This window comes from Typopeltis vanoorti, chromosome 2 (genome assembly GCF_054136105.1).
Source record: "Typopeltis vanoorti isolate ZY-2024b chromosome 2, IOZ_Tvanoo_1.0, whole genome shotgun sequence".
Taxonomy (NCBI): domain Eukaryota; kingdom Metazoa; phylum Arthropoda; class Arachnida; order Uropygi; family Thelyphonidae; genus Typopeltis; species Typopeltis vanoorti.
In genome coordinates this window covers 32,259,656-32,276,222 of record NC_143550.1, presented here as the reverse complement: position 1 = coordinate 32,276,222, position 16,567 = coordinate 32,259,656, and the positions used below count along the sequence as shown (strand labels likewise).

Below are 16,567 nucleotides of genomic sequence, written 5' to 3'. Positions count from 1 at the left end.
GAAAGCAACTGACACAATGAAAAAGGAAAAGTTGGTCCTTGTTAGGGATCTAAATAGCAGAATAGGAAATGATTGTCAGACATACAAAAATATTTTGGGAAAATTTGGAGAATAGAGCAAAGCTAATAATAATGGCAAATACCTGTTGGATTTCTGCTCAGGACATGGACTGGTTATTACTAACACAATGTTCCAACATAAAAATGTGTACAAATTCACATGGAGAGAAGAGGCAAGGAATACGAAATGTTTCAGTGACTATGTTATTGCTGATAGTGATATTTTTCCCTGGTGCAGGACAATAGAGTGTACAGAGGATTTGAAATTGGAAGTGATCACCATTTAGTCTTGAGCAGGATAAAATTAAATTTCAAATTTTAAACAAGAACATGTTAGAAAGTTTTAAAGCAAATAAAAGTTGAGCAGCTCTCAGATGTGAACTGTAGACTAAAATACACAAACATGATTTAAAAAAAAGGAAAGAGTTTGAGAACAGGAATCAAACCTTGGAGATTCAGTGGCAAGCCCTGAAGAAAACACTGATTGATTCAGCCAGAGAGGCATGTGGTGAGGTTGTCTGTAAGGATAGAAAAATCAGAATTCCATGGTGGACACAGGAAGTTAAAGAGGCAGTGAAGGAAAAGAAGAAAGCACATCAAATGTTCCTGGTAATTAAGTCAGCTTGTGCTCTTATAGAATACAGAGACAAATGTAAGAAAGCGAAACACTGTGTAAAACTAGCTAAACAAAAGTCATGGGAGGATGTTGGTAAGAACATAGAAAATAAATATCAAGAAGGTGGCAAGATATTCTGGAAGTTGTTGAAGAAGCTCAGAAATGGAGGAAAGTGTGCTGTTAAAGGAATTATAGATGATAAAGGTGACATGAAAACAGGAGAAAAAGATATTCTTGAAGTATGGAGTAATTACTTCAAAAAATTGTTAAATGAAACAAGCAATGATGACAGCACAGTGGTAAAAAATACTGACCAGGCATGCAATCAGGAATGTAAATCCATACTTGAAGTGGAAAAAGCGATCGATCAAAAACCTGAAATGTGGAAAGACAGAAGACAGTATGTTAACAAATCTCAAGAGGTGTTTGCTGCCAAACTTAATGAAAAGCAAAAATCTAGCATTAAAAAAGCTTTGTCTATAAATGAAAAACTTTACTAGCTACTTACAAAGTTGCATATAAAATAGCTAAGTGCAAAAAAACCCTCATTATAGGAGAAGACCTAATTCTGCCAGATGCGATTGATATTGGAGAACATTTTACTAAACAACTACAGTGCATACCTCCATCAAATGATACTGTTGCTCGGCAAATGGGTGATATATGTGAATATATGCAGCAACAATGTTTGTCGAAAGTTTGTGACTAATTATTTTCAATTCAGCTTGACAAGGCAATAGATAGAAACAAGGATTGTCATTTAATTGCTTATGTTTGATTTTGCGATTGATTATCAGCAGTTGAAGAGTTTTGTAAACCAATAGAAAGAAGTGCCACAGCACCTGCATTGTTCAGAATATTGGACGATTTTATATGCAAGGCTTTATATTTTATATACAGTGGAAAAATTGTGTTGGAGTTTGCACTGATGATGCTTGAGTTATGTCTGGAAGGTTTAAAAGTTACAAGCTCTTGTGAGGGAAAAATCCCCACAATGTATTTGGATATAATTGCATGATTCATAGAGAAGCTCTTGCTGCAAAGGAAAGGAGTCCTGGTCTAAACATTGTGTTAATAGCAGTTATAACCATGGCGAATTATATAAAAATGAGACCCTTAAAATCAAGACTGTGTTTCTGAACCTTGCAAAGACATATCTGGAGCAGAACATGCAGCGTTAATATTTTACTGCAAGACAAGATTGTTATCATGGGGAAAATGTTTACAACATGTTTATGAATTAAGAGACGAAATAGCAATCACTTTGAAGAGTAAAATCAGGAAGAATCACAGAGTATCTCTGTCAGTAGCTCAGTTGGCAAAATGGTGGACTGTAGTTTAAAATTCAGTAATCCATAGGTCAGTGGTTCAAATCCACTTCGACGGAAGTCAATTTTTGCCATCCTGGTTGTGGTTAGAGTATCTGCTCTCCAGCCAAAATGCTGCAGGTTTGAATCCCACTGTGGGCATGGATGTCTTTGGAAATACTAATGGTGGTGGGTGGTAGATGCTGTTGGTGTAGTTGCATTTGGTGGAGACAGTCGCAGTGTAGGCGCCCTCCCTCGATGAGTCCTTGGACTCCCTGGAGGTGTCACGTAATAATATTAATAATTAAAGAAGCAGAGAAGTTTAGAGACCCCTTATTTATGATGAAATTGAGCTACTTGGAGGTGTCACTTAATAATAATAATAATAATAATAAAGAAGCAGAGAAGTTTAGAAACCAGTTATTTGTAATGAAATTGAGCTACTCGAAACTAAATATATTAAACCTTCGACTCCAAGGAAAAAATACACATAGAGATGAGTGACAAAGTTAATGCTTTTTGTCAAAAAATTAGAGTTATGGAACAAAATGGTAAAGCAACAAAAATGAGAAATGTTTGCAAATGTGGATGAATTTATCAAAACCTATAAGGCAGGAGAGGAACACATCAAAGTTTTATTTGCAACTATTGAAAATCATTGAATGTACAGTATTTTTTGTGAGGATAGAAAGGGCAGGAAGGGAGGGGAGTGCTGCTGATGATAGCAGGGGAATTAAGTCCACATAAGGTAGACATGAAAGGGGGAAATAGCGGCAATGTTGCTGTAGGCCTGGGAATGTGGAAGGTGGTAATGAAGAAATATATAAACAACTTGGATTAGTGAACAAAGGAAGGGTAATTATTATGGGTGATTTTAATTATGGTGGTATAGATTGAAATGAAGAGATAGCATTTGGGAATAAGGAAAGTGAATTTCTCGAGTTCTTGAGAGATAACTATCTCAGGCAACACGTAAAGAAAGGCACGCAAAGATCAAAAGTTCTAGATCTCATCATTTCATCAGGGGATGTAATTGTTGGATGGGTTTCACATTTTCCTCTGGTTGGTGAAAGTGATCATGAAGTAATCACCTGTGTTGTGGCTAGTCATATGCAGGCTTTTGTGAGGAAAGGATATATATGGAATTATAAGGCTGGTGATTATGACAAGCTTAGTTGACAACTTCGAGCTATAACATGGAACGAGGAGTTGAGTGGTAAGGAGCTAAATGCTGCATGGGAACTTACAAAGAAATACATAACAGCATCAATGTACGAATGTATCCCAAAAGCCAAAAGGCTGAATAAGGTTGGTGTAAAATGGATGATATGGAGCTTAAGCATGAAATCTGGAAAAAGAAAGCACTTTGGAGGAAGTACAAGATGAATAATGGTAATCAGTCACATGAAGAATATAAAGAACAAGCCAGGAGAGTGACTCAGTTAGTTAGGAAAACAAAAGTAGAGTATGAGCAGAAATTGGCAACAGGCTAAGAAAAACTCGGTGTGTGGCAAGTAGAAGGAAGAATGGTCATGGAAAAATGAAGTTAAGGGATGAAAGTAGTAGAATGGTAACTGCTGCAGAAGACATTGTTGAGGTATTCAGTGATCAATTTGTGTGTTTCATCCTGATCAGGGTGGAATCATGACGAACTTGAGTGTAAAGGACATAGGAAAGGATTGCTTAATTGTGAGTGAGCAGGAGGTATTTGAGAAAATAAATAACCTTGATGTTAATAAGGCGATAGGATTTGATGAAATATCACCACTCATCTTAAGAGAATGTTCCAGGGAACTGGCAGTAGCATTGGTATGCCTGTTTAACAAGAGTTTTGCAACAGCACAGGTTCCAAGGGAGTGGAAGGAGGGTAAAATTGTTCCACTGCATAAAGGTGGTGATAAGGCTGTAGCTTCAAATTATAGACTGGTCTGTATATGTGGAGTTGTGGTGAAGATTCTGGAGAGATTGGTGAGAAGTAGGATACAGAAATGGATTGATAACAGCAGTATTCTCTGTGGTTATCAGCATGGGTTTGTTAAGGGGAGATCATGTTTCAGTAACTTATGTACTATAATAAGGTGACAAATATCTTGGACAGAGGGGATGCATATACAGTGGTGTACTTGGATTTTGCAAAGACTTTTGATAGACTCCACATGATAAGCTCTTAATTAAATTGAAAGAGATGGGATTGGATAACAGACTTCTGTGTTGGATCAGTGACTGGCTGTCACATAGGTATCAGAAAGTTGTATATGGGGTGCAGTATCTGGAAAGAGAAAGGTCACCAGTGGTGTGCCATAGGGGTCAGTTTTGGGGCCATTGATGTTTAATTTGTATGTTAATGATATTGGGTTTGGTTTAACTAGTGATATCCAGCTGTTTGCAGATGATGCAAAACTGGGGAGAGCAATGAACAGTCAGGCTGATGTTAATGTCTTACAAGAGGACTTGAATAGACAAAATATTGCATGAATGGGCAGGTAAGTGGAACTGTCAGTTCAATGTTGACAATGTAAGGTTTTGAGATTTTGTAAGCAACGATGGGATGCCAAGTATACACTTGGTGGGGAAACTTTAACAGAAGTAGAGGAGATGAGAGAGATCTAGGTGTGATGGTGGACAAGGACCTGAAATTCAGGGGCCACATTGCACAAGTTGTGAAGACATCACATCAAATAATGGCAATGATGCAGAGAATCCTGACATGCAGAGATAGAGAGGTTATGATTCCATTGTATAAGAACTTGATCAGGCCTCATATGGATTATTGTGCACAGATTTGGTCGCCGGGTTTTCATGGTGACGAGGATATGTCGGATACTCACCAACCACCCTCCATGCAAAGAACCTGCAGAGAAGCAGGTTCTTTGTATGGAGGGTGGTTGGTGAGTGGAATGCATTGCCTGAGTGTGTTGTGGATGTGGACACATTGAATCAGTTTAAGACGCGGTTGGATGAGCATTGTATTCAATAGTGAATACCTCCCACGATGAGTCTCTGACTCCATGGAGGTTGGGTGTTGATAATAATAATAATGTAATGATGTCGACGAAGAATTTTAGAAACTATTTTATATCTGACAGCAACATAATGGCAATGTATGGGTTAGAATCGCATTTCACATTACCCCTGGAGGTTTCTCAATTGCAGAAGAGGAATAATTTATAGATTTCATGTCAAGCGGCGAAATCAAAAGACAGTTTGCATCTAAATTCCTGTATTTAGATGCAATTTTAGATAGAATTTTGGGCCAGTGTTGATGATGAATTTTCTGCACTAAAGACAAGAGCTTTTCATGCACTTTTGCAATTTCCATCATCTTATCTTTGAGAAATCGGATTTTCTGCGGTCACTGCCTTAAAAACAAAATATAGATATCAGTTAAATATAGAAAGAGAACTAAGAGTGTCAATTTCCAATGTACCATCATTCATATGAGAAGCTTTGCTCTGCAAGGCAAGCCCAATGAAGCCATTAATTTTAAATTCATTGTTATTGTTTAGTTTTAATTAGTTGCTCAGTATATTTTGCAATAGTGATATGTTCCCATAAGCATAACTAGTTTATTCAATACAGTGGATTTTATACATTTTATTGTTTTATTTTCAGGGTGTATTTTATGTTTCTGTTTTTATATTGTTTTTGTGTCAATAATAGTTCCTTTGATTTCCACTTTCTGCTCTTTCTTTGTTCCCCACTTTAGGTATTTCACTCCCCCCAAATGGGGAGTGTCCCATAGGTTGAGGATCACTGGTGTAGATGATGGAGACAGAGAGCTGTAGAGTAGGTGCCTTTCCTCGATGAGTCTTTGGACTCCATGAAGGTGTCACAAAATAATAATAATAATAAATATAACAGAATATACTGGTATTTACAAGAAATATAAGAAAATAAAGGTAGAAGAGTTGACCATATACGTTTCGACTTGATTGTTCAGAAGAACTGTGTGCCTCAGGGACCATTCTGGAACCATTCTTTAATTTGTGTATTAATCATATTGGAATGGGTTTAACTGGTGATATACAACTGTTTGCAGATCATACAAAACTAGGGAGAATAATTAGGAATCATGCATATTTTGTAGCCTTACAGAAGGACTTGAGTAGATTGTATGAATGAGCAACATTAGAGAACTATCAGTTAGAATGTTGCCAAGTATATAAGGATCTGAAATTTTGTAGACAACAGTAGGGACATTTAGGAGGAAATTGAGAAGACATTGGTATGGTCCTTATTATGGTGGTTGACAAGGATCTAAGATCCAGAGGTCACATTGCACAAGTTATGAAGTCATCACATCAGATTATGGAAATGGTGCAGAGGACCGTAACCTTGCAGAAATAAACAAGTTCTGGTTTATTATTATTATTATTATTATTATTATTATTATTATTATTCAGGCCTCCATGGAGTCAAAAGACTCATCGTGGGAGGCCTTTCCTAAAAACACAAAATCTATCAAGACTCATCGAGGGGAGGTTCCCACCCCCCCTAAGAAACACAAAGTCTATCTTACCACTCCTTAAACTCATTGACCGTTCTCGCTCTCACCACTCCATCAGGTTAAACCATGGAAGGCAATGCATTCCATGGTTTAACCACCCTCCATGCTAAGAAACCACTCCTCACCCTCTTGCACATAATTTCCTTTCGTAACTTCCAGGGATGGTCTCTTGTCATCACTCCTTCCCGCTGTTCAGCCAAGTGAAAGAATTCCTCAGTGTCAACCCTGTAACCACCTCTCAGCAGTTTAAAAATCTCAACCATATCACCTCTCCTCCTTCTATCCACCAAACTCTGCAGTCCGCATTCCCTCAGCCGATCCTCATAACTATCATTGTACAGTCCTGAAACCATCTTTGTTATCAATCATCAACCCCAGATCTCTTATTCCCCCCCTACTTCCTCCAGTATAACTCCTCCCATAGAGTATGCAGTGTCCCATCGATGTTTGCCAAACCTCAAGACCTTACATTTTGCTGCATTAAACCAATACCCCCATTCATTTGCCCATCTATCTAGCTTATTCAAATCCTCTTGCAGGGCTTCCACATCTGCACTATTACTAATAATCCTTCCCAGCTTCGCATCATCCGCAAACAACTGAATATCCCCTTGCAATCCACTGACAATGTCATTGATATAAAGGTTAAACAATATAGGTCCCAGTACTGAGCCCTGTGGGACCCCACTTGTAACCCTCTGCTTCCTTGAAACTGCCCCACCATACACAACTCTCTGATACCTATTGGACAGCCAATCCTGAATCCAGTTGACCAATCTGACATCCAGACCCATGTGCTGCAACTTAAATATCAGCTTATCATGTAGCACCCTATCAAATGGCTTTTCTAAGTCTAAGAAAATGGCAGTATATGCCTTTCCCTCATCTAATGCTCTTGTAACTTTATCATAAAAGACTAGCATATTGCTAAAACAAGAGTGACCCTTCACAAATCCATGTTGACTCTCACAGGTAACATTACCCTTATCTTCCCAATGCTGTATACAGTCCTTCACTACTTTCTCCAAGATCTTACTAACTACTGATGACACACAAACTGGCCTATAATTAGACACTTCCAGTCTGTTGCTGCCCTTATGCAATGGCACTATCTTACCTTCCTTCCATTCCATTGGCACCTTCCTTGCAGCCAGACTTTCATTGAAAAGCCAGGTGAAAGGCTCTGTCAGTTCCCTAGCATATTCTCTCAAAACTCATGGTGAAATACCATCCAGTCCCAGAGCTTTATTGACTTCCGGAGTACTCAGTATTTGAAACACACCACTCTTCTCCTGTACCTCTAAACTTCGAACCTGCCCAATCCCTCTAGCATTAAAACTGACTCCTCCAGGATGAAATACTCCAATTAATTGTTCATTGAACAATTCTACTATGTCCTCTGCATCAGTCACTCTATTCCCATTTTTATCTCACAATATCATTCTTCCAAGTCATTTCTCCTCCTACTGGCCACATATCTAAAAAATTCCCTAGGATTTTCTTTGGATCTTAGGGCCAATCTCCTCTCATATTCCAGTTTCGTCTTCCTTACCATACTAGTCACTCTTCTGGCGTGTGTCTTATATTCTTCATGCATCTTCTCTTCACCTTTATCCTTATATCTCTTCCATAGCCTCTTTTTCACATGCAATTCCTGTTTAATATTGTTTGTCATCCACTTTACTCAAAATTGTGTCCTCTTGTTCACTCGTGGTATACAACTTACCATTGCTGCTAACAAATATTCTTTCATATTTCCCATGCACTAATGATATAAAGCACAAATTATATAAAGCCTTGATGAGACCTCATATGGACTGTTATGAACAGATTTGGTCTCCTGGTTTTCATAGTGATGAGGATATATTTGAAAGGGTCCAAAGAAGACTGACTAAGATGCTAAGTGGTCTTTGAGATGTGGGATATGAAAACAGATTGAAGAAATGCAGCTTGCAGAGCCTTGGCCATAGGAAGAACAGAGAGGATTTCATTGAGACATTTAAGTTGGTAAAGGGCTGTTACCAGGTTAATTCAGAAAAAATTTTTCACTGAATCGGAGAAAGGGAAAGAACAAGGGGATATCCCTGGAAGCTGTATAAGGAGAATGTGATAAGGGGCATAAGGAGCATGTTCTTTGCATGGAGAGTGGTTGGTGAGCAGAATGCATTGCCTGAAATTGTGGTGAATGCAAGCATGGTTCGATGGTCTTTGTGTGTAAGGTGTGTAGCTTATACGATAAGTCTCCATGGAGGTCTGATTTAATAATAATAAAAATAATATCATTCAGCAGACAAATTAATAATTAATAATAAGAAAGAAGTCATAATTTTTCATGATCTCTGTCTCTGGAAGTTTAAATTCTACAACAAATAGGCTGTTACCAGGTTAAAGATAAAAGAGCTGACCATGCTATTTTGCCATTAGAGCACTGAAAGCATATTAATCACATCACACCTGCCATAAACAAAATTGTATTATTTTATATAGATAGATTTTACATGAAACTGGTGTATGAACTATGTGTACTTTTATTTTTATTTTTTATTTTTTATTTATTGATAATATTGCTTGCATTTGTTTCTTTTTTTTACCCCCTACCTGTGTCAGAATACTTGGGGGAAAAAGTACTATCCTGCTCTCATATTACTTGACTAAATAGAAATATAAATGAATTTTTCATTGATGTCATGTTTACTTTGCATCAGTACAGGGTTTTAATAGTATATACAGAGTCCATCAAAAAATGTGTACACATTTTAACAGATGTCATCTATGGACTTTTTTTCGATGTTGGATCAAATTACAGTAGCAATGTGTAATGTGATGTTCTCTCATAAGATGTCGCTACTCACATGAATACTAGCATCAGCATGTGACGAGTAGGACAGTCCAACAAAATGGCCAAGGCACGATTGTCGTTCGAGGAACGCAAGCCCATTTTAAAGTGATATATCAAATTTGAGCAATTTAAGCTTAATGGAATAGTGAATCAGCATAATTGTGTTTACTGGACTCCAGAAAATCCAGATGTTCATGTGGACAAGGCAGTCAATTTACCAGGGCTCATTGTCCAGTGTGAATTGTCATCTAACGGTTTAATAGGACCATTCTTCTTTGAAGGTACTGTTACTAGTCAAATGTAGATATGCTATATGAAATATACTAGATATGCTATGCACATCCATTTTACCTACCATTCATGCACTTTATGGGAATGATCAATTTCTCTTCCAACAAGATGGTGCACCACCACACTACCACTGAGATGTGAGAGCTTACCTCGATGAGAATTTGCAGTTATAGTGGATAGGACAAAGTGGTACAGTTGAGTTTCCCCCACATTCTCCTGATTTAACACCCTTGGACTTCTACCTATGGGGGACTCTAAAGAATGTTGTGTATCATGGAAAACCAGCTGCACTGGTGGCCCTTCGGAAAGAAATTGAAACGGCATGCACAGTAATCCCACGACACTTTGGCCAACGTTGCCCAAGCAGTAGTTCGCCGTAATAATAAGTATCTAGACACTAATGGTAACCACTTTGAGCACCTCGTGTAATTGTAGAAGTCAAAGGTAACTTGTATTGATCCCTTGATGTTTGTATATATTTAGTATTACAATTTTTATACAGGTTTTTCTTTTGCTGAAGTGTGTATGTATTTCTTTGACAGACTGTATAAATTGTGACTATTAAATAAATTATTTATTATTCAACTTCTCATGGTGCAGGATCAGTGATGGCTAATGTGCTATGCAACCATTAGATGGCGTGAGTGCATCTTTGGTGAATATGTTCAAGGATAGATATGATAAGTATTTCTTGATAATATTTCTCTGTATCTTCTCTTCTTCTCTCCTGTCTAAGACGGGTTGAGTCTTCTCTTGAGCAGGATCTTCCATCTTCTCTATTCCTTGGTGTTTGAAAAAGTTCCTTATATGTTCTGCATCCTGAGATGTTCTTTATTAATTTCAGCCAGGTAATTCTTGGTCTTCCAGGTCTTCTTTTTTCAGTTGGAAAAGTATTGATTAGGGCATTAGTAAGTATCTGTGTCCATGCGTACAGTGGGGCCAAACCAACTCAGTTGTTGTTTTCTAATTTTTTCTATTATTGTCTTTTTATGCAATAATTCTCATATGACTGTGCTGTTTGTTTTCTTTTCTATCCAACTTGTTCTATTTATTTTTCTTAAGCATTTCATTTCAAATGCCAGCAGTTTTTTCTACTCTCTTTTCTTAACTGTCCACGCTTCTGCTTCATAGATGACTGTTGGTATAATTATTGATTCATATAATTTGATTTTGGTTTGCTTAGATGTCTTGTTTGTTTTCCAGATTTTCTGTAATTTTCCCATGGTGGTCCATCCTATCGCTATTCTGTGTTTGATTGTTTTGAGTTCATCTATTGTTTCTGTTAGTTTTGATCCAAGATATATGAAGTTGTCTACTTGTTCTATTTGTTCTCCATTTAGGGTGGCTGAGATGGTAGTTCTGTTCCTCCCTATTTTCATCACTTTTGTCTTTTGTATATTTATTGTCATGCCGTATGTTTTACAAGTTTCATTTAGCTTGTTTATTGACCTATGCAGTTCATTTGGGGTTCTTGCAATAAGGACGAGATCATCTGCATATTTGATATTATTTATGTTTAAACCATTGACATTGATTCCACGCTCATTGTCTATTACCTTCTTTACAACTTTGTCTAGATGTATGTTGAATAGGCATGGGGATAATGGGCATCCTTGCATTACTCCTTTTTGGATCTCTATGGGTTCTGTTGTGAGTGTGCCCTTTTTAATTATTGCATTTGTCTTAAATTAATATTTTATAAGAAACTGTATTATATATTTGTCTATTGCTTTTTCTAGTAGAACTTTAAGAAGGATTTCTCTGTTGATGCTATCGAAAGCTTGTTTAAAGTCCACAAAACAACAATATAGTTCTTTATGGTCTTCCCAGCTGAGCTCTGCTAGTTGGTGCAGTGTGAAAATCTGGTCTATTGTTGAATAGTTTCTTCGGAAACCAGCTTATTCTATGCCTATCAGTTCTTCATAGGTGTTTTTTAATCTATTTTGTATAATTCTTATGAATATTTTATAGGTGTGGGAGAGTAAATTGATTGGTCTGTAATTTCTGTAGTCTCTTTTGTCTCCTTTCTTGTATATTGGGATGATCTTTCCAGTTCTCCAGTCATCTGGGATCTCTCCTGTTTGTAGTATTTTATTGAATAGGGTTGTTTAATATTCTATTGATGTGCTCTGGCTCCATATGACTACAGTTCAGTAGGGATAGTATCAAAGCCGGGTGCTTTATTGTTTTTCATCTGTTTTATTGTGTATCTAACTTCCTCTTGTAAAATTTTTGGGTGGTCGTTATTTTCTTCTATTGTTGGCATTGTAGTTTTGTTCTTGGTGAAAGATAGTCTTAAAATGGTTTGACCAGATTTTTCTTATATCTTTAATATTCCTGGTATCAGTCATCTTGTTCATCATTGTTACTGCTTTTGCTGAGAATTCCTTTGTAATTGGTTAACTTATCTGCTCTCCAGCCAAATGGCTGCGGGTTTGAATCCCGCCGCGGGCATGGATGTTTGTGATTGTCTTTGGTAGTGGTAAATACTAGTGGTAGTGGTCGGTGGTAGTGCCATTGGTGTAGTTGCGGTCAGTTGGTGTATTGAGTGGCGGAGACAGAGTTGTAGAACAGGTGCCCTCCTTCGATGAGTCTTTGGACTCCCTTTAGGTATCTAATAATAATAATTAATAATTTCTCTTATAGTGTCATGGAAGATTTTTAGGTTGTTTTGTTGATATGCTTCTCGTCATTTCTTGGCTTTTTCTTCTAACCATTTTTCTTTGGCTTTTTTGCATAGGTTATCAACTTTATTTTTTAGTGCTCTGTATTTTTCTCTGTTCTCTTCATTGTTTTGTTGGTTTACAAGTATATTAGCCTCTCTTTTCTCTTCTATTGTAGTTACGATTTCTTGGGTTATCCACTGCTTGTTTATTTTGGGTTTGGTACCTTGAGTGTCCTTTGCAATTGATAACACTGTTTCTTTTCCTTCTTCCCGGTATTTTCCACTGTTCTTGAAAATGGAGGGCTTTAATTTCAAGCACATCTGTATAGGAGCCTGCATAATGATGATGATGATGATGATGATAATAATAATAATAATAATTGTTATTATTATCAGAAGTTCAGTTAATAGCCACTCTAGTATATGGTTCAGAAATATGAACTGTTAAAGGAAAGAAGTAAAATACAGGCACAGAATGAGATTTTTAAGAACAATTAAAGGATGCACAAAATTAGACCATATAAAATATAATGACATTAAAACAATGCTATTTACATGCCCTTCTTTGTATGCTGCCTGAGATAGTTGTTTCTCAAGAACTCAAATTCATTTTCCTTATTCCCCAAAGGTAATTATTATGGGTGATTTTAATTATGGCAGTATATACATACCAATCTACACTACCATAATTAAAATTGCCCATAATAATCACCCTTTCTTTGTTCACTAACCCAAGTTGTTTATACATTTGTTCATCACTATCCTTCACATTCCCTGACTTATAGCAACATCCAACTAAATATCTCTTCCTGTCAACCTCCATCTCACAGCACTACCTCAAAACTATTGCCACTATTTCTCTCTTTCATGTCTATGTTATGTGGACATAATTCCCCTACTATCATCAGCAAACTCCCCCTTCCTTCTTCCTTTCTATCCTCACAAAAAAAAATGTACCCTTCCATTTCTGTTTTGTTAGGATATCATCTTCCTTCAACTATTCCAATAAGGGAATCTTATACTAAGGTTCCCTTACCAAATTGCAAAATTTCGCAAGGGAAATTTGCATCTAATAGTGGGATTGGGCGGGGGAAGAGAACACAGATCAATTGTGGAAGTAAAGGTATGATCAGGAAGTATATGAGGTCGTCTTGGTTTTTCTTATGATATGTGATGAGTGAATGGAATAAGTTCCTATTGGGCATTGCTAATACTTTCAAGGAATGGTATGATACATATTAGGCATTGTATGATTTGCAAAGGACTCTACCTTGATGAGTCCCTGCCTCCCTGCAGGTATCCATACATAAATAATAATAATAATAATAATAATAATGTTATTTCAATTTTTGTTCATTTCAGGAAAATTAAATGAAACTAATGGTGGTGATAGAATTGAAGGGGAAAGCACCAGTGTCGATAGAGTGAGGTTACCATCATGGTGGGCTGTTAAAAGGTACCAAATGTTATTGGTATTTGTTAATTATTATTTAAATTACAATATTTAGTATAGGGACATGTGAATGCAGTTTACATCAAGTTTACATGATGAAAAAAAAGTTACAAGTTTCTCAAGTTCATTTGAGATCCAGTGAGGTATAAAAAAATTACTTGCGAGACAAATCATAGTTTATTAGTGATTAACAATGCTTAGAAATAAACAAGTTTATAATGAAGTGAATTATAGATCTATTGTTTTGATATCTGTACTGCCATCATTCTCAGTTATATATCTCTTATACATAGTGCCGAACATATTATGGCAATAGTCTAAACAAAGAATATGACAGATTTATCAGTCAGTTGTACATTTAGGAGACTGAAATGTAAATCAACTTAAAAAAGAAAGCATGGGTATGAATCATTGCATCATTAAGCTGAAAACGTTATATATATACATATATATACAAGTGATGTTATTGCTTTAGTTATCTCATTGTCCATTAAGTGGCAGAACCTCTGAATGCACAGTGAGTTTATTTTTTAAGTATATATTATACACTATACAACCTAAGTGATAATCATGATCTGAATGCACTGGCAGTAAGGGGTCAGTATTGCAGCCAAGTCCTATTATAACCTATGTTTCTAAGTTAATGGATAAAGTTCATTCTTCAAACCAAAGATAAGTAAACCTTATAAAAATCAATATCAGTGATTTATAACCCACGGTCCTAATGGAAACTCTCCTTAATTGAGGCTGATTAGTATTAACAGTGTAATGTGGATTGATGTGATGCTTGGGCAGTCCTTAACTTGACTTTCAGTTGATGAGTGTATTGGGCACAGAAAAACTAATAAGACACTGGAGATCTTTATGCAGTCGTTTACTTTTGCTTTGGGTTAGTTTTTCAAGACCTCATCAACTTCCTCTTCAACCAGAATTTGGTCAAATCAATGCTGCACTTATTTGTTTTCAGTTCATTTTGTGATCTCTCTGTCAGGAATTATTATTATTCTGGAGCTCCAAGGAGGGACTAGACTCATTGCTGGGGCTCATCTTAGACAACACAAAGTGTATTATATCATTAAACCCATTCACCACCCTATCAGGTAGTGAATTCCATGGTCCACTCACCCTCTATGAAAAAAAGCCACTTCTCACACACTTACTTACCACCTTCCTTTCTCAACATGACTTTGGGGTACACTCCTGACCTCATTCCTTTCCTGTGTTCTACTATATGAAAAATCTAGCTAGTGTTAATCTTGTAAATGCCTCTCAAGAGTTTAAATGTCTCAGTCATGTCACTCCTTTGTGTTCTATTCATCAAACTCTGTAGTTTGCATGTCTAAGTCTCTCCTCATAACTAACATTAAGTCCTGATATCATTTTTGTTATCTGTCTCAATACTCCAGGGTTCATTTATCTTTTTCCAATCTCAGTGATAAGATCTAAGCATGCTAATTCAGTTGTGGTCTGATCAGGGCTTTATACAATGGAGTCAGCCCCCTCTTTTTATCTCTACTGGTCAAAGTCCTTCTTAGTATTACAGCAATCCACTTTCATTACCTTTGCAGGATGTCCCCTAAACTTCAAATTTTTATCAACTATCACTCAAAGATCTATTGCCTTCTCCATTTTCTCTAGTACAGATATACCCATTTAGTATGTAGCTATCTATCCCTTGGTGGATCCCAAATTTCAACACATTATATTTAGTTTGCATTTAAAACAATCTCCTCTAATTTTTTTTTTTTTTCAACTGCATGCACTGGCTACTGCTCTGAGTAGAAAATTTTACACGACCTGACAACTGCATGGCACGTCAAAACTTTTTTGTAATGATATCATTATAAAAATCATGTTTAATGATGTCCCCTCATATGTGGCTTTAAGTCTGTCTCACATAACTTCAGATTTCTGCTGCTAGATGACTAGTAAAGCAATTGGTCTACTGAATCATCTCTTACCCATCCATTTGGAAATAGGGTGGCCATCTATTTAATCTTGTCAGCCAGCAAAGATCACATGACCTAACTGTACCAATCCAGTGGCAATTGATAAACCAATTAGAATATGTAGAACATCAGGAAAGGAAACCAAAAACAATTGCACAAATAGTGATTTAGAACCAGTAGTGTTTTTTAACAAAAATTTCAGCTATGTGGCAACAATTCAGTGTGCTCGGCAGCATCTTAGTCACTGCATGGTTACATGCCCATGCAGCTTATAGGAAACATTGATTACAAATGAAATCCTCATTCATTTGCCCATCTGTGTAGCTTATTTTAATCCTCCTGAAGTGAGAGTCTAAGTGTGGTCTGATCAGGGTCTTATACAATGGAATGATAACTCTTTTATCTCTGCAGGTCAGCGTCCTTCTCATTATTGTAGCAATCTTCACCACCTTTGCAATATGTCCCCTGAATTTCAGGTTGCTATCAATCATCAACTCCAGATCTCTTGTCTTCCCTCCCTACTTCCTCCAATAGAGTATGCAGCATCCCAAATCTCAAGACCTTACATTTTGCAGCATTAAAACGACACCCCCCATTCATATTCCCATCTGTCTAGCTTATTCAAATCCTCTTGCAGGGCTACCACATCAGCACAATTACTAATATCCCTTGCAAGTGTCATATCACCAATAAATAACTGTAAATAAATAAATAAATAAATTCAGTAAATAACTGAATATCTCCCAGCAACAATATCATTGGTATAAAGGTTAAAAAGCAGACATCCCAGTACTTGATCCCAGTGATCCCCTTGTAATCTTCCTTTTCCATGATTCTGTTCCCCGTACACTTTTCTCTGATAACTATCATAGAGCTATTTC

The 16,567-nt window shown here is 36.7% G+C and overlaps 1 protein-coding gene across 1 annotated transcript in view; it reads left to right on the top strand.

The window, feature by feature from the left end:
- The window catches only part of LOC150108907 (muscle calcium channel subunit alpha-1-like), a 1,617,925-nt gene that overhangs the window by 499,934 nt on the left and 1,101,424 nt on the right, over positions 1–16,567 (top strand). Inside the window, exon 12 of the mRNA XM_090414483.1 lies at positions 13,647–13,740. Coding sequence (XP_090270609.1) covers positions 13,647–13,740 — 94 coding nt within the window. The remainder of the gene's footprint in view (positions 1–13,646; positions 13,741–16,567) is intronic.